Source organism: Hyla sarda, chromosome 9 (genome assembly GCF_029499605.1).
Source record: "Hyla sarda isolate aHylSar1 chromosome 9, aHylSar1.hap1, whole genome shotgun sequence".
Lineage (NCBI taxonomy): Eukaryota > Metazoa > Chordata > Amphibia > Anura > Hylidae > Hyla > Hyla sarda.
The window spans coordinates 7,757,243-7,781,275 of record NC_079197.1 but is presented as its reverse complement, the minus strand read 5'-3'; the positions used below and the strand labels follow the sequence as shown (position 1 = coordinate 7,781,275).

Here is a 24,033-nt window from a genome sequence, read left to right as displayed (position 1 = left end):
AGGAATACAAGAACTTTTATTTTTATTTTTTATTTTATTTATATACAAAAAAAAAAAAAAAAATCTCCAAAAACTGAATGGACGTTAAGGTGAGGTCACATAATGCTAAAACTGATTATTAAAAACTGGAAACTAAAAAGTAAAAAAACAAAAAAAAAAAACACCTTTACAAAAACCATGGCAGATAGAACGGAATCAGATTCCAAACATCAGAAGACATCCGATTGGTTGCTCTACGCTATTGTTTTTTTCATCGGTTGTTTAAACTCCATTGTCTTTTTTATTTATTTATTTTTTTTAACCCCCATCTCCCCCCCCCCCAAAAAAAAAAAAAAAAAAAAATTAATAATAATAATAATAATTAAAATTATAATAAAATATTTTTGTGTTGCAGGAGGGATCTGAGCCCCTCCCTGCTGCCTCCACTTTATATAGGGTCTTACAACTTCCGCAACTAACACCCCCATCATCCTATGAATATTCACTGCTATAACCATTAACCCCTGGCGTATCTGAACCGTGCCCTCCTGGGTGAAGATAAAGCCGCCGAATACCATTCCCAGTCCTCCCAGTTGCCCTCTTCAGAGCCCTGGGTTGGCAGATTGGTAAATACATTCCCCATTGTCCTGTAGAACTTCCTGGAATTGGGAGACCACCCGTCCAAAGTGCGACCCTTCCCAGAAGACTTTGCCACACTGACTGCAGCAGAAGTACAGGGGCACCTTGTCTACCAGTCCTGCGGGCACCGCGTCCAGCTGAAGGTGGGCACCGCTGGCCAAGCGCAGAGATTCTGGGGAGATGCCCAATTCTTCCATCCATTGCAGATTTTCGTGATGGGGGAACCCCTCCGGCTCGCTGGCGTGTGGGGAATCTGTGGACAAGGACATAATGATGATAAAGTATGAAACTCAAAAACCCTCCAAAAATACAAAGCCATGAGTCCTTCCTTCTTATAGATCAGTGTTTCCCAACCAGGGTGCCTCCAGCTGTTGCAAAACTACAACTCCCAGCATGCCTACTGTGCCTTGCCATTTAGTATTAGAGCATATAAGGTAGTGTTTTCCAGCCAGTGTGCCTCCAGCTGTTGCAAAACTACAACTCCCAGCATGCCCGGACAGCCGTTGGCTGTCCGGGCATGCTGGGAGTTGTAGTTTTGCAACTGCTGGGGGCACACTGATTGGGAAACACTGCTTTAATGTGTATATTGGATCTTTCATGGCATGATGGGATTTGTAGTTTTGCAACAGCTGCAGAGCCACAGAATGAAGACCACTGGTCTAATGTGTATATTGGATTTTTCAAGGCATGATGGGAGATGTAGTTTAGCAACAGCTGGAGGGCCACAGGATGAAGAGTGCTGCTCTAATTCAGGGGTCTCAAACTCGCGGCCCGCCGCACAGTGGCGTAGCAAGTGGGGGGGGACCCCGTACTCTAGCATGGTGGAGCGGATGCTGTCAGCTCCCGCTCCTCCATTCTTTAACCTTCCGCGCATGGTCATTCAGTAGGTGAGTATTTCCCAATCAGTGTGCCGCCAACTGTTGCAAAACTACAACTCCCAGCATTCCTACTCACCCTTGCCATTCAGTAGGTAAGTGTTTCCCAACCAGTTATAGATCAGTGTTTCCCAACCAGGGTGCCTCCAGCTGTTGCAAAACTACTACTTCCAGCATGCCTACTGTACCTTGCCATTCAGTAGGCAAGTGTTTCCCAACCAGTGTGCCTCCAGCTGTTGCAAAACTACAATTCCCAGAATGCCCTGACAGCCCCCATTGTAACAGGCTATGTTAGTGTTTCCCAACCACTCTAGCTGTTGCAAAACTACAATGTTCCACAATCTGTAGATTTCTAGCTGTTGCAGTACTACAACTCCCAGCATGTTCAACACTCTTAAGATTTTTTTTTTTTTTTAAGCTGTTGCCATACTACAGCCCCTAGCATGCCCTGACAGACCCCCTAAACAGTATGGCAATGTTCTCCAAACTGTGGCTATTTAGCTAATAAACACTACAAATCCCAGCATTCCCCGATTCCCCCACTATACACAGAGTAATGGTCCCCATTGTGTGGCTGTCCAGCTATTGCAAAAACTACAACTCCCAGCATGCCTGTCCCTTGCCATTCAGTAGGCAAGTGTTTCCATACCAGTGTACCTCCAGCTGTTGCAGAACTACAACTCCTAGCATGCCTACTCACCCTTGCTATTCAATAGGCAAGTGTTTCCCAATCAGTGTGCCTCCAGCTGTTGCAGAACTACAACTCCAAGCATGCCTATAGTCCCTAGTCATTCAGTAGGCGAGTGTTTTCTTACCAGTGTGCGTACAGCTGTTGCAGAACTACAACTGCCAGCATGCCTACTCACCCTTGCTATTCAGTGGGCAAGTGTTTCCCAACCAGTGTGCCTCCAGCTGTTGCAGAATTACAACTCCCAGCATGCCTACTATCCCTTGTCATTCAGTAGGCGAGTGTTTCCCAATCAGGGTGCCGCCAACTGTTGCAAAACTACAACTCCCAGCATGCCTACTCATCCTTGCTATTCAGTAGGCAAGTGTTTCCCAACCAGTGTGCCTCCAGCTGTTGCAGAATTACAACTCCCAGCATGCCTACTGTCCCTTGTCATTCAGTAGGTGAGTGTTTCCTGACCAATGTGCCTCCAGCTGTTGCAAAACTTCACCTTCCAGCATGCCCGGACAGCTGTTGGCTGTCCGGGTATGCTGGGAGTTGTAGTTTTGCAACAGCTGGAGGCACACTGCTTTGGAGACACTGCTCTACACAGATAGGATATGATATGTTTCCCCCGTCGTCTGCTGCTCATCCAGGACGTATTAGGCTCTTTCTCCTCACATGGGACTAGTTATATGTCCAGTACCAGTGACACGCGCTAAACTCTATGGGGGAGACCGGCCGCACTACATCTGGAATAAATGGAAAAGTGCAAGGGGCAGAACACCAGCGACGCTGCACAAATACTGCGGGCTGGACATACAGTGGTCCATGTGTTTCATGAGACCACAGTAAATACAGAAACCTTTGTCGCTACAAAATGAAAAACTCTACAAATATCTTATAGGATTTTTAGAATTTTCTAGATCTCTGCTTGCTGTCAGCAAATAAGGACATTCTTTTTTACTTGCAGAAGCTACAAACCTGTACGGACATAAGGGTTATAGGAACATGTAAGACTGACCCCCAAGAGTCAGGGTCTAGGATGAGACCCCCCCACCCCCACCCCGCTGTCATTTGTGGGGCAAATGTTTAACCCTTCTGGACAAAATCAAGTAGCAACAATTTTCTGTTGCACATGAAAGGGACCGCGCAAATTCTATTCACATGCTTGGGTGTTGGACTAGACGAAGATTTCATTGTCAAATCTGTGTGAATGTGTGAATGGGGTCTAATGCTTCTAACAGATGCAGGTTTGCTACAGTAAAATCCAATCTGTATCATTCATTATAAGAGCAGATGTTTCTGTCCTGGGAGTTTAGTATAATGTATTGGTGCAGGTAAGAGCTGCTTGCCAAGAGCAAAAACTCAGGTTTAAATGGGCATTCTCATTAAAACGAATTTTTGCTATTGCACTCCTTATGGTAAATAAAAAATCTTTCTTATGTACTTTCTTTGTTTTATTTTTATTTTAAAAAGCTGCCACTAGGTGTCTCCCTACTTGTCCACATCCCCCCCCCCCCCCCATCTCTTGCACAGACTCTTGCAGCCTGTCAGAAGTCCAAAATCAGGAAATGCAGTCTGGAGTGCTGAGGGGTGTGTGCAGCCTTAGCCCAATCATAGCTCATCTCACACTGAACTGCTCTGGGCTGTGTGTAGCAGAGTGAGGGAGGAAGTTCTCCCCTGTATGGCTTCAGATGATGTCCCGCCTGCTGGGGAACGCCCCTTCCCAGTCTGTTAATCTGACTGAGCAGAAAATACAGAACAATATCAAGGTAGAAAACTAAAAAATTATAAAAATGAAGGCTGGGGGTGGTTTATCATGATGGGGGCAGTGACCTGGGAGGATTATAAAATTTAACAAGATCATGACAGGTACTCTTTAAATACCACCTTACAAGTAGTGCAGATTAGGTTCATGATTTCAATATGATTTCCTATGGATTTTAATGGGGGCTTCGAAGCGACATGTCACTCACTTTTCTGCAAAGGAAAAAACATTTGAAAAACAAGTGCTATCTGATCAATAGAAGCCTATCTAATGGTCATAATACCTACTGTGCTTGATTCCCCCCTTCTACCATCTTGGGACGGGGTGTAGTAATTGCCTTCTTATTACTACTTTAATTTCTCATGGCCCATAGTGTGTGTGTTTTTTTTTCCTGACTCATCCTGTGTTTTTGTGTTATGATTTCTGACTCCAGTTTAGTCCCCTGATGATGCTGCCACCACATTGGGGAAACACGTTGAGACATTGGTTGGCATAGGATATTGTTGGTCTTATTTGTGGTCATTCTGGATGTACTTGGTACAGATTCTACATATCCTACAAATCCCCCCCCCCTCCCTTTTGGGTCTCTTTTGGTCACCAATATAAACTTCTGCTATCCCTGGTTACCTATTTTAGGTTTGTAAATGTTACTTTCTTATCTCTTCCTTTTTGGAGGGCTATTGATTTTGGACACGGACTTGCCGCCCAGCTCTCAGTGCGTCCTGATCAGAACATGTGGAATTCCAAATGTTGCAATATGTGTTAGGCTTTCTAACCCCAGTTTGGTCCCCTGAAGATACCGGCACCACCTGGGGGAAACACGTTGTTGGTATAGGCTTTTGTTGATCCGATTCATGGTTATATTGGGTGTAGTTGGCACCGATTCTACATCGCGCATCCCCTTTTGGGTGTCTTGGTCATGAATGTAAACTCTTGGTATCTATTTTAGGTCTGTATTTTATTATTTCATCCCTTATCTATTGCTTTTTTTTTTTTTTATCTATTGCTGCCTCTTTTTAAACATTGCAATAAAAGATACGTTATAACTTTATACGACAGATACTGTGCGTCCTCAGTGGAAAATTATACAACATCATCCTTCTCCTTCCCATGTACCCGTCTGGTCACAAAAGTCTTGACGTAATAGTAAGAACTGAGCCCCCCCTGCAAAAGTTATATCTGACCCCTTCAAACTGTGCAATGTGACGGTGAGCCCCTCCATAGACATGAGTGGAGGATGAGCCGATAAGTGATGCCACGTTCTTCATGTCTAACTGGAGACAAAGTATCTGAAGATTGTGAAGTTATCATCTCTACTGTAACATAAGTTACAGTCACTCGTCCTCCCCTCCTTCACTTTCCCATTAGTAAGAAAAACTTTGGGAAATGAGCCAAGAGCAGAAAATATGAGGCATTGTTCGAGCTGCCCATTGTGTCCCGACCTTTTGCACACTTCAAGGAATGCCTGGTATTTCACCCCCCCCCCCCTCATTTCCTCCAAGAAATCTCAGTAAAAGGACGGAGCTCTGTGAGCTTGGAGGCGACGTCACCAGGACAAGATAGCTGGGCATTTTTTTTTCTTGGGGGGGGGGGGGGGGGGGGGAGGGAGGTTGTGGTTACAATAAAAGATACATTGTAATAAATGTGCAGCATTTCATGGATTTCCTCAGCAATAAGGGATGAAGAACAGGTCACATAGGGGAAAGTGGATTTCCAGACATGGAGGGGGGGGGGGGGTATGGGGTCAACCATGTATCTATTTTAGGAAGTTATAGGAACAAAGAAACTACCATTTGCCATTTATGAGACCACGCAGACAGCAGAGGCAGGCGTGATATCCCGTCCGGGCCCCCCCTTACACTATAGCAGTGGTCTCCAGATGTTAGAAAAACTACAACTCCCAGCATGCTGTAATTTTGCAACAGTTGATGGGCACAAGTTGGAAAACACAATCCTAGATCAATAGTCTTTAACTTGTGACTCTCCAGCTATCGCTAAACTACAACTCCTATCATGCCCTCATAGCTGCAGACTGTCAGGACATGATGGAAGAAGAAGTTTCACAACAGCTGGAAATCCCCAAGATGAAGACTATTGCCATTTAGAAAAGCAAAGGTTGGATGAAATATCAGGAATTCCATGCTTTTCTTTTATAATACATAAAGCCTTTACAGAGTGTAACCATTGTATGTGATGGGGGGGGGAGATCCTATGTAGAGTGTAACCATTGTATGTGATGGAGGGAGATCCTATGTAGAGTGTAACCATTGTATGTAATGAGAGGGAGATCCTATGTAGAGTGTAACCATTGTATGTGATGAGGGGGAGATCCTATGTAGAGTGTAACCATTGTATGTGATGGGGGGGAATCCTATGTAGAGTGTAACCATTGTATGTGATAGAGAGATCCTATGTAGAGTGTAACCATTGTATGTGATGAGGGGGGAGATCCTATATAGAGTGTAACCATTGTATGTGATAGAAAGATCCTATGTAGAGTGTAACTATTGTATGTAATGAGAGGGAGATCCTATGTAGAGTGTAACCATTGTATGTGATAGAGAGATCCTATGTAGAATGTAACCATTGTATGTGATGGGGGGGGGGAGATCCTATGTAGAGTGTAACCATTGTATGTGATAGAGGGAGATCCTATGTAAAGTGTAACCATTGTATGTGATGGAGGGAGATCCTATGTAGAGTGTAACTATTGTATGTAATGAGAGGGAGATCCTATGTAGAGTGTAACCATTGTATGTGATGGGGGGGGGGGGAGATCCTATGTAGAGTGTAACCATTGTATGTGATAGAGAGAGATCCTATGTAGAGTGTAACCATTGTATGTGATAGAGGGAGATCCTATGTAAAGTGTAACCATTGTATGTGATGGAGGGAGATCCTATGTAGAGTGTAACTATTGTATGTAATGAGAGGGAGATCCTATGTAGAGTGTAACCATTGTATGTGATAGAAAGATCCTATGTAGAGTGTAACTATTGTATGTAATGAGAGGGAGATCCTATGTAGAGTGTAACCATTGTATGTGATAGAGAGATCCTATGTAGAATGTAACCATTGTATGTGATGGGGGGGGGAGATCCTATGTAGAGTGTAACCATTGTATGTGATAGACAGAGATCCTATGTAGAGTGTAACCATTGTAAGTGATGGAGGGAGATCCTATGTAGAGTGTAACCATTGTATGTGATGGGGGGGGGGGATCCTATGTAGAGTGTAACCATTGTATGTGATGGGGGGGGTCCTATGTAGAGTGTAACCATTGTATGTAGTGAGAGGGAGATCCTATGTAGAGTGTAACCATTGTATGTGATGGAGGGAGATCCTATGTAGAGTGTAACCATTGTATGTGATGAGGGGGAGATCCTATGTAGAGTGTAACCATTGTATGTGATGGGGGGGGAATCCTATGTAGAGTGTAACCATTGTATGTGATAGAGAGATCCTATGTAGAGTGTAACCATTGTATGTGATGAGGGGGGATCCTATGTAGAGTGTAACCATTGTATGTGATAGAAAGATCCTATGTAGAGTGTAACTATTGTATGTAATGAGAGGGAGATCCTATGTAGAGTGTAACCATTGTATGTGATAGAGAGATCCTATGTAGAATGTAACCATTGTATGTGATGGGGGGGGGAGATCCTATGTAGAGTGTAACCATTGTATGTAATGAGAGGGAGATCCTATGTAGAGTGTAACCATTGTATGTGATAGAAAGATCCTATGTAGAGTGTAACTATTGTATGTAATGAGAGGGAGATCCTATGTAGAGTGTAACCATTGTATGTGATAGAGAGATCCTATGTAGAATGTAACCATTGTATGTGATGGGGGGGGGAGATCCTATGTAGAGTGTAACCATTGTATGTGATAGACAGAGATCCTATGTAGAGTGTAACCATTGTAAGTGATGGAGGGAGATCCTATGTAGAGTGTAACCATTGTATGTGATGGGGGGGGGGGGGATCCTATGTAGAGTGTAACCATTGTATGTGATGGAGAGATCCTATGTAGAGTGTAACCATTGAATGTGATAGAGAGATTCTATGTAGAGTGTAACCATTGTATGTGATAGAAAGATTCTATGCAGAGTGTAACCATTGTATGTGATGAGGGGGAGATCCTATGTAGAGTGTAACCATTGTATGTGATGGGGGGGGGATCCTATGTAGAGTGTAACCATTGTATGTGATAGAGAGATCCTATGTAGAGTGTAACCATTGTATGTGATAGAAAGATCCTATGCAGAGTGTAACCATTGTATGTGATGGGGGGGGATCCTATGTAGAGTGTAACCATTGTATGTGATAGAAAGATCCTATGCAGAGTGTAACCATTGTATGTGATGAGGGGGAGATCCTATGTAGAGTGTAACCATTGTATGTGATGGGGGGGGATCCTATGTAGAGTGTAACCATTGTATGTGATAGAGAGATCCTATGTAGAGTGTAACCATTGTATGTGATAGAAAGATCCTATGCAGAGTGTAACCATTGTATGTGATGGGGGGGGATCCTATGTAGAGTGTAACCATTGTATGTGATAGAGAGATCCTATGTAGAGTGTAACCATTGTATGTGATAGAGAGATCCTATGTAGAGTGTAACCATTGTATGTGATGAGGGGGAGATCCTATGTAGAGTGTAACCATTGTATGTGATAGAAAGATCCTATGCAGAGTGTAACCATTTGGGCAGTTGAAATCCAACATCATCTATCAGGGGAGCGTTTGAAGCCACCATACATATTATAGAGTCACAAATCGGGGAGTTGGGTTGACTTTGTCATAAAGTAGCTGGACAGTGGAGCCATGCACCATCATGCAACGCTCAAAAAATTTTTAATTATTCGGAAAACCCGACAAAATCTGATGGGCAATTGTTGGGAAGTGTCACAGAGGTGCAGGATGTCTGAGGACACGCGGATCTCTCCTGCGCCCTTTTATCACTTGACTTCAAAGGAGACTTCAGGAGAAAAAAGTTACATCAAAGTGTAATCTCAATGAGGGCTTCAGACGGCCCCTCACCCCCTGTCCCACCAGAAGAATTTCTTTTCAATGCTTTGTATGTTTCTGCAGTTTAAAACATATTGAGGATGTCATCAGGGGGAGGAAAAGGAAAATACCTCTGGTCAAGTGACCCTGAAGGAGATAGGACTGAGGGGGTGGACCCTGCCATGTCAGAGGAATTGGGGGATTGGGTCTTGGGTTTAACTCCATGTAGGACCTTTATCTAAATGGAATTTCGTTCCTTACGTTCCTATGAGTTGCTATGGGATCGCCTTGTTGGTAGCATACACAACTTTGATAGCTTCTCCAGTTTATAGAAATTCATAGAAATTCCTCTCCTGTTAAACATTTTTTAAAGCAACAGGTAGACTTTTTGACGTGTCAAAAATTTGGATTGGTCAGGGTCTGAGTGTTCAACCCCGAACCCATAGACTTACACTATAAGTTTGGGCTCCATAGCAGAGGCGGGAGAGAACACGCTTAGCACGCTTTTCTCCCAGCTCATTTTAGTGATCAGTCAAAACTTTCTAAAAAATGTCAAAAGCTGTTTGTTTTTTTTGCCCATTTAAGAACATATTATTCTCCATCTATGTTCACACAAGAGAATTTTTAAAATTCCTTAAAATTATAAGACATGTCCTTAAAGGGGTACTCCGGTGGAAAAAAAATATTTTTTAAAATCATAAAATCGACTGGTGCCAGAAAGTTAAACATATTTGTAAATTACTTCTATATAAATATCTTAATCCGTCCAGTACTTATCAGCTGCTGCATGCTCCACAGGAAGTTCTTTTCTTTATGAATGTCTTTTCTGTCTGACCACAGTGCTCTCTGCTGACCCCTCTGTCCATGTAAGGAACAGAGTAGGAGCAAATCCCCATAGCAAACCTATCCTGCTCTGGACAGTTCCTGATACGGACAGAGGTGTCAGCAGAGAGCACTGTGGTCAGACTGGAGAGAATTCCAGAAAGAAATACAACTTCCTGTGGAGCATACAGCAGCTGATAAGTACTGGAAGGATTAAGATTTTTAAATAGAAGTCATTTACAAATCTGTTTAACTTTCTGACACCAGTTGATTTAAAATAAATAAATAAAAAATTTCCACTGGAGTACCCCTTTAACTTCAAAGGGGATTCCAATGTCCCATTCACACAGCCGAATTTTGGTAATTCGGCAAAATTATAAGACGTCCTTAAATTTTGCAGAATTCGGTTTAGAGCCCCATTGAAGTTAATAGGACTCGAGCGGAATTTGTGTTCTGAAAGCACAGAAATTCGGCGAAAGTGCGAAAAATCTGCATTCTGAACGTAGTAGAACGGAATAGCAGAAATTCCGCCATGTGAATATAGCCTAAAGCCCAGAATCCGGACCACTCTCTAGAGCAGACGGTATTTTCTTAATGTATGATGGGTAGATTACCGTTGCGATGCCTTATAGTCATAATAACATTATGGAATTGCTAGCCATGCCAATACCGAATAAAAGTTTTGTCCCCGATGTATCTAAGCCCCCAGCGTTCACCCAGAATTACCACACTAGGTAGGACAAGTGTCTCCGGGGCGAGTTGTCAACAACGACAATTAAAGCAGATTATTTGCCCATTTAGCTGTGAATTAGTTGCTTGTTTTTAAGAACTGACCTTAAAAAGACCTTATCAGAGTATGTGAATCGCTGCGCTATTTCCTCCCTCTGTAAAGCAATATAGATAAAGTCTGGTGGGACATTAACCAAGCTTCAGGGCTACACAAGGCTGAGGCTCTAGGTCAGTGTTTCTCAACCAGGGTGCCTCCAGCTGTTGCAAAACTACAACTCCCAGCATGCCCGGACAGCCGAAGGCTGTCCGGGCATGCTGGGAGTTGTAGTTTTGCAACAGCTGGAGGCACCCTGGTTGAGAAACAATGACCTAGAGCCATGTTCTCCAAACTGTGACCCTCCAGAAGTTCCAAAACTACAACTCCCAGAAGAATTTCACCAGAAATTCCGCCTAAATGACTTTATTGACTTCAATGGGATTCTACCGTTCTATTTACATAGCAGAATTTCTGCGGCAGGAAATTCCGCAGAATATAAAGACCTGTCTTGAATTTTGCTAAATTCTGCGGTGAAATACCATTTAAAGGAGTACTACGGTGGAAAAAAATGTTTTCAGATCAACTGGTGTCATAAAGTTAAACAGATTTGTAAATTACTTCAATTTAAACATCTTAATCCTTTCCAGTACTTATCAGCTGCTGTATGCTCCACGGGAAGTTGTGTACTTATTTCCAGTCTTTCAATAGGTTCCGGAAAGTTATACAGATCTGTAAATTACTTCTCATTAAAAATCTGAACCCTCTCAGTACTTATCAGCAGCTGTATGCTCCACAGGAAGTTGTGTAGTTCTTTCCAGTCTGACAGCAGTGCTCTCTGCTGACACCTCTGTCCGTGTCAGGAACTGTCCAGAGCAAGAGCGGTTTGCTATGGGGATATACTCCTACTCTGGACAGTTCCTGACATGGACAGAGGTGTCAGCAGAGAGCACTGTGGTCAGACCGGAAAGAACTACACAACTTCATGTGGAGCATACAGCAGCTGATTTACAGATATGTATAACTTTCTGGAACCAATCGATTTAAAAATATTAGTTTTTCACCGGAATACCCCTTTAAGTCAATCAGGCTTTGAATTTCAGCAGAACTCTGTGTTTTGAGAGCAGCATTCCGCAGAAATTCAGACACAATTGTGTCAGAATTCTTGTGCGGAATTGCGGATATCTTGCCGTGTGAACATAGCCTTAGAGTTAGGCTTCTTTCACACTAGCAAATTACTCCGTTTAGCAAGTTCTGTCGCTAGTTCCATCCTAAAATCAGCTGTTACCGGCAGTAACCAAATCCTATACGTCCGTTAGAAAATCCCATTATAGTCTATGGGATTTTTCTAATATCCGTTTTAATCCGTTTTTGATAACGGACCTTATTTTGTGACGAAAGATAGTAATGGAAGAAATAGTTCATGAATAATGGATTAAAACGGATATTAGAAAAATCCCATAGACTATACTGGGATTTTCTAACGGACGTATAGGATTTGGTTACTGCTGGTGACAGGTGATTTTAGGACGGAACTAGCGACGGAACTTGCTAAACAGAGTGATTTGTTAGTGTGAAACAAGCCTTAGAAACAACTGAAGGACCAGACTATAGCAGGTTTGACTGCAGTCTGTAACCTCAGAGACACATGATTCTGCATGGGAGCTGTAAACCTCCAAAATTGAAAGATATTTGGTTCTTAGGATTTTACATTGGAACTAAAGTCATATAAATAATAAAAGATGGAAAATAAAGAAAAAAACACAACCGGCAAGATCAGACTACAGCCAGTGCTTGTTTATAGTCTGTAACCATGGAGACACATAGTTCTCCATAGGAGCTGTGTATATATATATATATATATATATATATATAAATACTTTTTTTTACATTTTTTTTAAACATGAAAAGGATTTGTCCTAGGCGCTCCATTAGAGATATGTTCTTCTTAGTTTTGTATAGTTACTCCTTATTGAGTTAATATACTCGGTTTGTGTTCCTGTATATTGATTATTCGTTTCTTTGTATCCATACATACATTTCATTCACAGTGATGTAACTGGTCTATTTGTATGCTTACTCTTTTGAAAATGTCCAATAAAAACCTATTGAAAAGAAAAGCAAAATTTCTTGATATAGTATTTTAGAAGTATCAGACCGATTGCATCGTTTTATTTTACAGACAGGTGCACTTTATGGGAATGTGGTCGCCCCCCTGCATTACTTCACATCTGAACCAGCCCTTCTTCTCCCTCCGGTATACTGACGGCTTTATTTTTTATCAGGCTCCATAGTACACAAACCAGAAGGATGGAGCAAAGGTCAAACCATGAGCTTTATTGCAGCCTTCTCTATCTGCCTTTCATGCTGAACACTGGTGATTCCTTAAGGAAATTGCCTGTTTTCACCTTGACTGGTGAGAAAAGACAGGGAATAAGAGAGAGGCGCAGGAGGAGGAGGGGGGTGATGGGAAACTGGAGAGACCAGGACAACGCCCAGCTTTCTCACACTTATTTGCAGACTGAATAAACAGAGCAGAGCCAGGAAAAGAACCTGGGGACAGGTGTAATCTCCCCGCACCCTTTCATGTCCTGCCAGGACACCGCCGCACTACAAATCTGCCTAGTAAGGAAGCGTCTGCAAGATGAAATGCGAGGGGAGGGGGGGGGGGGGGGGGGGTTCAAGGGGACGGGGCGGTTGCGTATACCCTACAAATATATCTGTGGGTTTAAGTTGCAAAAATATTAATAGCCTTAAAAATAGTGGACTTGCAGCTGTTGCAAAACTACAACTCCCAGCATGCCCTGACAGCCGCTGTAGTTTTGCAACAGTTGGAGGCACACTGGTTGTCAAACACTGTACTGTCCGTTGGCTGTCCGGGCATGCTGGGAGTTGTAGTTCTGCAACAGCTGGAGGCAAACTGGTTGGGAAACACTGTGTTGCCTGTCTGGGCATGCTGGGAGTTGTAGTTTTGAAACAGCTGCAGGGTCACAGATGGGAGAAAATGGCTCTACACCAGTGTTTCCCAACCAGTGTGCATCCAGCTGTTGCAAAACTACAACTCCCAGCATGCCCAGACAGTCAAAGGCTGGATCCCCACTGTTTGGAACTCACTGTATTTGAGAATACAGTGTAGTTCTGCAACAGCAGGAGGCACAGGTGCAAAACCACTGTTGTAAAACTACAACTCCCAGAATGCTTGGAGTTGTAGTTTTGCAACAGCAGAAAGGACACATGCAAAAATACAGATGCATAACTACAACTCCCAGCATGCCCGGACAGCCAAAGCCTGTACTGGCACGCTGGGAGTTGTAGTTTTGCACCTGTAATTTTGCACCCGTCCTTTCTGCTGTTGCAAAACTACAACTCCTAGCATGCCTGGCGAGTTGTAGTTTTGAAACAGCTGGAGGCAGACTGGTTGGGAAACACTGTTCATTTAAAAAATATATTTTCCAGGGGAGTACCCTTTTAAGCTTTAATCATGGTATCTTTTTTGAGCGATAATTTTTTTCGAATCCTTTCTTGTGTCCCCAGATGAAGCCTGCCATTACAAGGGGATAAAAAAACACGTTGGGATTGTCCGGTTGCTGCCACAACAATGGAGTTACGCTTAAACCATGATATTTTTTTTGAGCAATAATTATTTTTTTCTAATCCTGTCTTGTGTGCCCTGAGGAAGCCTGTCATTATAGGGGAGGAAACACGTTGGGATAGGTTTTGTGATGGCAGGAATGATTTATTAGGAGTGGGGAGAGTTATTTAGGTGTAATATTACAAATCAGTGACATTCTTTGACCCTATGACTGCATTCATTTTTTTTTTTTTATTTAATGCTATTTATACTACACTTAGGACTTTTTTGGTGATCAATTTTAGATACACTAATTAAAAATAACATTTTATATGTAGTTTTCTTAGTCCTGTGATAGTTTAATAGATCAATGAGTAATGTTGTGGGTGTCAGGTCAGTGGTCAGGACCCCCTCACCTTGCTTCTCTCTGATCTTCTTCAGGTGCTCTCCCAGTTTCATGAGCTGCTTCATCCTCTCCTGGGAAATGTGCAGGTACTTGTTACAATTACACACCTGAGAAGAAAAACAACGCAAATATTACACTGACGGCAGAGGAGAAAAGACCATAGACGGATAGACACACTGTCCACCACTTCACCTGTATCTAGGTAAACAAATGAGGGTAAATATGCATAAGATGCTTAGATACACCAGCTTAAAGGGGTACTCCACTGGAAAACATTTTTTAAATAAACTTGTGCCAGAATGTTAAACAGATTAGTAAATTAATTCTAGTACTTATCAGCTGCTGTATGCTCCACAGGAGGTTCTTTTCTTTTTAAATTTCCTCTCTGTCTGACCACATCGCTCTCTGCTGACACATCTGTTCATGTCAGGAACTGTCCAGAGCAGGAGAAAATCCCCATAGCAAACCTCTCCTACTCTGGACATTTCCTGATATGGACAGATGTGTCAGCAGAGAGCACTGTGGTCAGACAGAAAGGAAATTCAAAAAGAAGAGAACTTTCTTTGGGGCACACAGCAGCTGATAAGTACTGGAAGGGTTTTTAATAGAAGTAATTTACAAATCTGTTTAACTTTCTGGCATCAGTTGTTTTAAATAAAAAGTGTTTTCCACCGGAGTACCCCTTTAAGATTAGTTTATAAAGGCTGGCAACTGTGCCATATAATTGTATATTATTTGTATCCATACGTAATATAATATTGTAATATATGACCAGTATTACATCACTCAGTGACTTCCATAATAACTTTACACAGCAGCACAAGGGAAACAGTCATTGTATAAATTATAATGTTTCATTTTGCTCCCCAGGGTGCGGCCTCATTATAGGCGCTGAACCCAAGATGACAGCGGAGAAAGTGAGAGAATACAAAGCCTGATATTCACCTCAGGAGTCATATAGAAAAGATCGAAAGATGTCACATGATTGGTCAGAAAAACCTACAGTACAGACAAAGTTATGTCACCCCTCCAGCAGAAGAGGAAGTGCAGCGCAGGAGTATAATACAGGATATAACTCAGGATCAGTACAGGATAAGTAATGTAAGGTATGTACACAGTGACCTCACCAGCAGAATAGTGAGTACAGCTCTGGAGTATAATACAGGATATAACTCAGGATCAGTACAGGATAAGTAATGTAATGTATATGAACAGTGATCTCACCAGCAGAATAGTGAGTACAGCTCTGGAGTATAATACAGGATATAACTCAGGATCAGTACAGGATAAGTAATGTAATGTATGTACACAGTGACCTCACCAGCAGAATAGTGAGTACAGCTCTGAAGTATAATACAGGATATAACTCAGGATCAGTACAGGATAAGTAATGTAATGTATGTACACAGTGATCTCACCAGCAGAATAGTGAGTACAGCTCTGGGGTATAATACAGGATATAACTCAGGATCAGTACAGGATAAGTAATGTAATGTATATGAACAGTGATCTCACCAGCAGAATAGTGAGTACAGCTCTGGAGTATAATACAGGATATAACTCAGGATCAGTACAGGATAAGTAATGTAATGTATGTACACAGTGACCTCACCAGCAGAATAGTGAGTACAGCTGTGGAGTATAATACAGGATATAACCCAGGATCAGTACAGGATAAGTAATATATGTACACAGTGATCGCACCAGCAGAATAGTGAGTACAGCTCTGGGGTACAATACAGGATATAAATCAGGATCAGTACAGGATAAGTAATGTAATGTATGTATACAGTGACTAGAGATAAGCGAACTTACAGTAAATTCGATTCGTCACGAACTTCTCGGCTCGGCAGTTGATGATTTATCCTGCATAAATGAGTTCAGCTTTCAGGTGCTCCGGTGGGCTGGAAAAGGTGGATACAGTCCTAGGAGACTCTTTCCTAGGACTGTATCCATCTTTTCCAGCCCACCGGAGCACCTGAAAGCTGAACTAATTTATGCAGGATAAGTCATCAACTGCCGAGCCGAGAAGTTCGTGACGAATCAAATTTACTGTAAGTTCGCTCATCTCTAACAGTGACCCCCACCAGCAGAACAGTGAGTACAGGCCCGGAAGTATATTACAGGAAATAACTCAGGATCAGTACAGGATAAGTAATGTAATGTGTGTATACAGTGACCTCACCAGCAGAATAGTGAGTACAGCCCTGGAGATACAGGATATAACTCAGGATCAGTACAGGATAAGTAATGTAATGTATGTACACAGTGACCTCACCAGCAGAATAGTGAGTACAGCTCTGGGGTATAATACAGGATATAACTCAGGATCAGTACAGGATAAGTAATGTAATGTATGTACACAGTGACCTCACCAGCAGAATAGTGAGTGCAGCTCTGGAGTATAATACAGGATATAAATCAGGATCAGTACAGGATAAGTAATGTAATGTATGTACACAGTGATCTCACCAGCAGAATAGTGAGTACAGCTCTGGAGTATAATACAGGATATAAATCAGGATCAGTACAGGATAAGTAATGTAATGTATGTACACAGTGACCTCACCAGCAGAATAGTGAGTACAGCTCTGGAGTATAATACAGGATATAACTCAGGATCAGTACAGGATAAGTAATGTAATGTATATACACAGTGACCTCACCAGCAGAATAGTGAGTACAGCTCTGGAGTATAATACAAGATATAACTCAGGATCAGTACAGGATAAGTAATGTAATGTATGTACACAGTGACCTCACCAGCAGAATAGTGAGGACAGCTCTGGAGTATAATACAGGATATAACTCAGGATCAGTACAGGATAAGTAATGTAATGTATGTACACAGTGACCTCACCAGCAGAATAGTGGCTTATAGATGTTTTCTGCAGCCTGTATGTATATTTATATCTAGTTCATGGTCACAGGTAGGTAGAGCTTTACTGGTGATATATTTTTTGCCTCGGTCGGATATAGAAAGCGTGAGAAGAGGAAATCAAGGGAGCCCTTCAGTCACAAATCCAGCTCAGTAGGGAACAAAGGACTCACTAAGAAAAACCGGTTCCCCCAGCAGCGGTGGAGGCAGGACGAGGGGTGTTCTGCCGGCGGAGAGAGGGTGTGAGCCGCACACAGGAATGTAAAGCACCAGAGATGTGGGGCTCATTTACAAATCCAAGGGCAGGAAAGACAATTGTAACGCCGGCCGCAAAAGATTAAGTGCTTAAAAGTAATGGCCATATCTACTGGCGGAACTCCAGGTCCACAATGGCCGCGGTCAGCTGTTTGTTACATCTATGGGAATGCCACAGCTGGATGCGACAATTCTGAATGAGATGCATCTATGACTATGGAGCATTCTCCAGCCCAGTGTTTCCTAACCAGTGTGCCTCCAGCTGTTGAAAAACTACAACTCCCAGCATGCCCGGACAGCCGTTGTAGTTGTAGTTTTGCAACAGCTGGAGGCACCCTGGTTGGAAAATACTTCTTTAGCATAAGGCGCTTTTTCTAAACTACAACTCCCAGCATGCCCTGACAGCCTGCAACTTTTCCAGAAAGCCACTAGGTCAGCAATCCCAAACCTGTGCATCTCTGGCTTTAGTAAAACTACTACTAGTTTTGCAACAGCTGGAGGCACCCTGGTTGGAAAATACTTCTCCAGCATAAGGCGCTTTTGCAAAACTACAACTCCCAGCATGCTCTAAGAGCCTACAACCTTTCCAGATGGTCTCTAGGCTGGTGATCCCAAACCTGTCCTGTCACTCTGTTCCCAAACTACAACTCCCAGCATGTCCTGACAGCCCACAACTTTTCCAGAAAGCAACAAGGTCGATAATCCCAAACCTGTGCATCTCCCGCTGTTATCAAACTACAACTCCCAGCATGCCCTAAGAGCCTACAATTTTCCAGAAAGGCTCTAGGATGGTAATACCAAAACTGTGGCTGTTCCCTAACTACAACTCCCAGCATGCCCTGCCAGCCTGCGATTTTGTAGGTCAGTGATCCCAAAGCTCTCCAGCTGTTGCCAAACTACAATTCTCAGCATGCTCTCTGACTGTCAGGGAATGCTGGGAGTTGTAGTAGCTGGTAAGCCACAGGTGGGTGATCCCTGGCGTAAAAAGAAAATTTTACTGAGGGCGTGCTGGGACTTCTGCTTACATTCTGCTTACATTATTAGGAAGGGTACTGGTCCAAATTAACCTTCAGTTGTGAATGAGTTAATGGGGAAGGAAAGGGGGGGGGGGGGGGTCTCTGAAAGTCCCTGAAATGTGCTACTGTATTTCTGCCAGTCACCAAACAAACAAAAGGGACTTGGAAGCAGAGAGAAGTTCCCAGGGAATAGGTGTGAAGTGCGGCCTCTCCTGACACCCCCGGCCCCCAACCTCTGGGGTGTGAGAAATACAACTTCATTACCCTCCATTAGGGAGTCACTGCTGCACTTTGTCACATTGGGCAGAAGAATGGGGGTCTCCCTGAGGATCATCCTATTCTGCAGTGTCATGATTATGGGGGTCACCATGCGCTGTACATGTATTATAGAACTGATGACTAGGAGACAAGTGATATCAAAGGAATCTGACATGCGTCATCATCCTGTACCCCAAGTGTCATCATCCTGTACCCCGAGTGTCATCATCCTGTACCCCAAGTGTCATCATCCTGTACCCCAAGTGTCATCCTCCTGTACCCCAAGCGTCATCATCCTGTACCCCAAGTGTTATTATCCTGTACCCCAAGTGTTATCATCATCCTGTACCCCAAGTGTTATCATCATCCTGTACCCCGAGTGTTATTATCCTGTACCCCAAGTGTCATCATCCTGTACCCCGAGTGTTATCATCATCCTGTACCCCAAGTGTCATCATCCTGTACCCCAAGTGTCATCATCCTGTACCCCAAGTGTCATCATCCTGTACCCCAAGTGTCATCATCCTGTACCCCAAGTGTCATCATCCTGTACCCCAAGTGTTATCATCCTGTACCCCAAGTGTTATCATCCTGTACCCCGAGTGTTATCATCCTGTACCCCGAGTGTCATCATCCTGTACCCCGAGTGTCATCATCCTGTACCCCGAGTGTCATCCTCCTGTACCCCAAGTGTCATCCTCCTGTACCCTGAGTGTCATCATCCTGTACCCCAAGTTATATCATCCTGTACCCCGAGTGTCATCCTCCTGTACCCCAAGTGTCATGGTCTTGTGCGTTGTCCTCATATAGTAGTACTCATCCTCCCTGTGAGAGGTTATGCTCAGTTCAGGTATCTCTGGTGACTCCTCACCTTGGGGATTAGGGGACGGTCGCCCTTTGAAGTCCATCTAATGAACTCATTCTCAGCCCCTCCAGCGATACCACATTCTACACATCATTCCACTTCTAGCAAATGCTTCAAAGCCCATTCACAGGTTGGTGACAGGAGATCATGAAGGAGCATTTGGCCAGTTTGGGGACTGCTCTTCCTCTGGAACATATTGGAGCCAAATTGTGTCTGGGAAGAGGCCAGGTGAAGCGGCAGAAGGGAGGACGGGACATGTAATTGGCAGCAATTAGCTAAAGCCCCGGCTGAGGGGAGAGAAGGTGGTGGGAAAAGCACAGCGGCTCCAGAGGAGACATTTGTTCACATCAGAGGGAGAAATAAAAGACTGTCACCAATGGCCACAACTATTAAGAGGCCGGATCTCTGGGCAGCACTTACTGTTCTCTCATGTAGACGTGTGAACGTTGTCTCTGTCCAGACGTGTGCAAATAGTCTCTAACATAGGAAGTCAGAGGATTGCTTAAATTGTAAATCGTGGCTGCACGGAGATATATATCGTTTTTGTAGCAGAGTTTGACAACATTTTTGTTTGTTTATTAAAGTAAAAATGAAATTTTATTCCATATAGTAAAGAAAAAAACCACAAAGTAGCACGAACAATAAGCGCATATATCAAAGATTACAAATGGTAAGCACATTGGAATTAACCCTAAGGGTGCGTTCACACGCTATTTATTTTTGCGGGTTTTCCGCTGCGTACTTGAAAGTGGGCGGGCTCTTCTCGGCAGTCCGCAGCAGATTTTCCACGGAGAAACTTACGCTGCGGAAAATCCGCTGCAAGCCCCATTGAAGACAGTAGAGACTGCGGCGGATTTTCCACAGCGTAGATTCCGCCGCGGAAAATCTGCTACAGAGAGCCGAGGAGAGCCCACTTTCAAATATGCAGCTGAAAACCCGCAAAAACAAAGCGTGTGAATGCACCCTTAAGCAGTGTTTTCTGCAAAACTACAACTCCCATCATGCCATGACAACCTTTTGCATTAAATCATTATATAGGGCACTGTTTACCAACCTGTGTCTCTTATTCAGATGCCAGACTACAACTCCCATTGTTCCCTGACAGCAATTGGCCTGTGAACAATTCCTTAGAGCAGTGTTTTCCAAACAATGTGCCTCCAGCTGTTACAAAACTACAACTCCCTACATACCTTGACAGCCAAAGGCTGTCCAAGCATGCTGGGAGTTGCAGTTTTGCAACAGCTGGAGGCCCACTTGTTAGAAAAACCCAGGCCTAGAACATTCATGGCTCTGTTGCAAAACTTCAACTCCCAGCATGCCTGGACAGCCAAAGACTAGTAGTTTTGTAACAGCTGGAGGCACACTATTCGGAAAACACTGCCTTAGGGTAGTGTTACCAAACCTGTGACTTCCTCTCCATCTGTTGCAAAACTACAACTCCCAGCATGCCTGGACAGTCCTTGGCTGTCCAGAGAAGCAGGGAGTTGTAGTTTTGCAACAGCTGGAGGCACACAGGTTAGGAACACTGGCCTAGAGCATTCATGGTTCTCTTGCAAAACTACAACCTCCAGCATGCAGAGACAGCTAATGGCTGTCTGGGCATTCTGGGACTTGTAGTTTAACAACAGCTGGAGGCACAGTAGTTAGAAAAACTCTGGCCTAGAACATTCAAGGTTCTGTTGCAAAACTACAACTCCCAGCATGCCTGGACAGTCTTTGGCTGTCCAGGCATGCAGGGAGTTGTAGCTTTGCAACAGCTGGAGGCACACAGGTTGGGAACACTGGCCTGGAGCACTCATGGATCTATTACAAAACTACAACTCCCATCATACTGAAAGTTGTAGTTATGCAGAAGCATTCTGGTTAAGAAAAACATTGGCCTACAGCATTCATGATTCTGTTGACAAACTACAACTCCCAGCATGACAAAGACTCTCCGGGCATGATGAGAGTTGTAGTTTTGTATTAGCTGGAGAACCAGACTATAGCCCAAACCAGATCTTTCCTATAATAAGTGAAACCTCTCAGTTGCCGGTCTGTATTGGCAGAACCTCATTTCCCCGAATGGAACATATGAAGTGCGAGGATTACGGCGCCGGTGAGACAGGACCGGTCTGCGACTTTCACCTTCACGACCCGCAGTACGATTGAGACGGTGAATCCCGTCCCGAGACTGAATTATTTTCTCAAATTAAAGGAAACAGCGGCCGTAATTCCATCATAAACACCCCACAGCACCATTTAAACCCAGGATGCGAGCCAAGTCTCCGCAGCACGCTCCAGGATCTGCTGGAAATGAGAGACACATGGAGCAGTCACCCCGATCAGGCAGGGAGTGAGGCGTCTCCGGAGACAGCAGGGATTTACACTCAGACTGTACGATGTTCAAGGGCTCGGCCTGGGGCTAAACACAACACGTACGGCGCTCACTGCGTCATCCATCGCCTCATCCGTCCTCTTCCTTAAGGGACCTGCAAAGAATCTCGAGCCCAGGTCACCGCTCCTCGCATCAATAAACTGGCGTTCCCAGGACAAATCCCCAAATTTACCAGAGGACAATGGCTTCTGTGATGTAGGAACAGTATACAGGCTACCAAAAACAGCACCTACAGCAGTGATCCCAACAAGGATGCCTCAAGCTCAGGCAAAACTACAACTCCCAGCATGATGGGGGTTGTAGTTCTGCAACAGATCCATGAATGCTCTAGGCCAGTGTTTCCAACCCTGGGTGCCTCCAGCTGTTGCAAGACTACAACTCCCAGCATGCTGGGAGTTGTAGTTTTGCAACAGAACCATGAATGCTCTAAGACAGATTTTTCAAACCAGTGTGCCCCCGGTTGTTGCAAAACTACAACTCCCAGCATGCTAGGAGTTGTAGTAGTGCAAGAACCATGAGCGCTCTTGGTTAGTGTTTCCCAACCAGGATGTCTCTTGCTGTTGCAAAACTACAACTCCCAGCATTTGGCTGTCTGGGCATGCTGGGAGTTGTAGTTTTGCAACAGAACCATGAATGCTCTGTCAGTTTTATCAAACCAGGGTGCCTCCAGCTGTTTCAAAACTACTGGGAGCATGCTGGGAGTTGGAGTTGTGCTATAACCATGAATGCTCTAGGCCAGTGTTTTACCATGAACATTCTAGTTCAGTGTTTCCCAACCAAAGTGCCTCCAGATGTTGCAAAACTACAACTCCCAGCATGCCCGAACAGCCTTTGGCTGTCCAGGCATGCTGGGAGTTGTAGTTTTGCAACACATCCATGAATGCTGTAGGCCAGTGTTTCCTAACCAGGGTGCCTCCAGCTGTTGCAAAACTACAACTGCTAGTATGATGGAAGCCTTGCAAAAGATGGAGGCACTGAGGTTAGGAAACACTGTTCAACACTTGGGACCACCCTCCATAAAAGGGGTAAAGTAAAAAAAAAAAAAAAAAAAAAAAAAGGAATTTCTTCCAAAAGCAATGCCACACCTGTCGACAGGTTGTGTGCGGTATTGCAGCTTAGCTGCATTGTAGTGAATGAAGCTGAGTTGTAATACCACAAACAACCTGAGGACAGGGTGATGCTGTTTTTGGAAGAAATTAGCTCTGTTTTTACATTCCTGAAAATAAAGTTGATGCAAAGAGTGCCACCCTTCTTTATTTCCACTATAGGATATGTGCGGTCGGGGCTGGGATCGCATCTGTAATATATACGTGTGAATGCGGCTTTAGCCAAAAACTAGGGTGGTCCATGACAATGTATCTTGGATCATCACACAAGACCAGTTGAATGGCGTCACATGTGTGAATTCGATGTAAAATAATCCGATATTACAAATTGATACTGCGTATAATGGGCTCATGATCTACCGCCATGGTAAGTGCATTTGCGCAATGTAACCCTACGTCATGCAAATTTCCCAGCGAAACCCGCAACTCATTTGCCAGTTATAAACAATGGGTTAAGGGGAAGGTCCTTCATGTGTGTTATTTGCTATTTCTCTCTTTTCTCTCCAATGTGGCAGGATTAAAGGGGTTAACTCCGCAGCCTATAGAATTCCCTAGAGGGTCCGCAGGAATTCTGGGTGGTCAAAGTATTCACACTGTATTGTCCCTGAGAGTAGAGGACTGGGGGGGGGGGGGTCTAGGAAAATAAGGGACTGACAACTTATCTGCAGAGATTGAAACAATGCACACAGCTGCAGGGTATCGCAACGCTTACGTACCCCGTCGCTGAAAGGGTTAACTCCAGGGTTTGCAAACATTTCAGCGTGAATGCTA

General features: G+C 43.8%; 1 protein-coding gene across 4 annotated transcripts in view; it reads right to left on the bottom strand.

Moving 5' to 3' along the window:
- Positions 1-373: 373 nt before the first annotated feature.
- The window catches only part of EXD3 (exonuclease 3'-5' domain containing 3), a 243,628-nt gene continuing 219,968 nt past the window's right edge, over positions 374-24,033 (bottom strand). For all 4 annotated transcript variants that reach the window (XM_056537736.1, XM_056537734.1, XM_056537737.1 and 1 more), the window contains 2 exons: positions 14,518-14,614; positions 374-871 (listed from right to left, as the gene is read on the bottom strand). In XM_056537736.1, the coding sequence (XP_056393711.1) occupies positions 582-871; positions 14,518-14,614 (387 nt within the window). In that variant the 3' untranslated portion in view covers positions 374-581. The remainder of the gene's footprint in view (positions 872-14,517; positions 14,615-24,033) is intronic.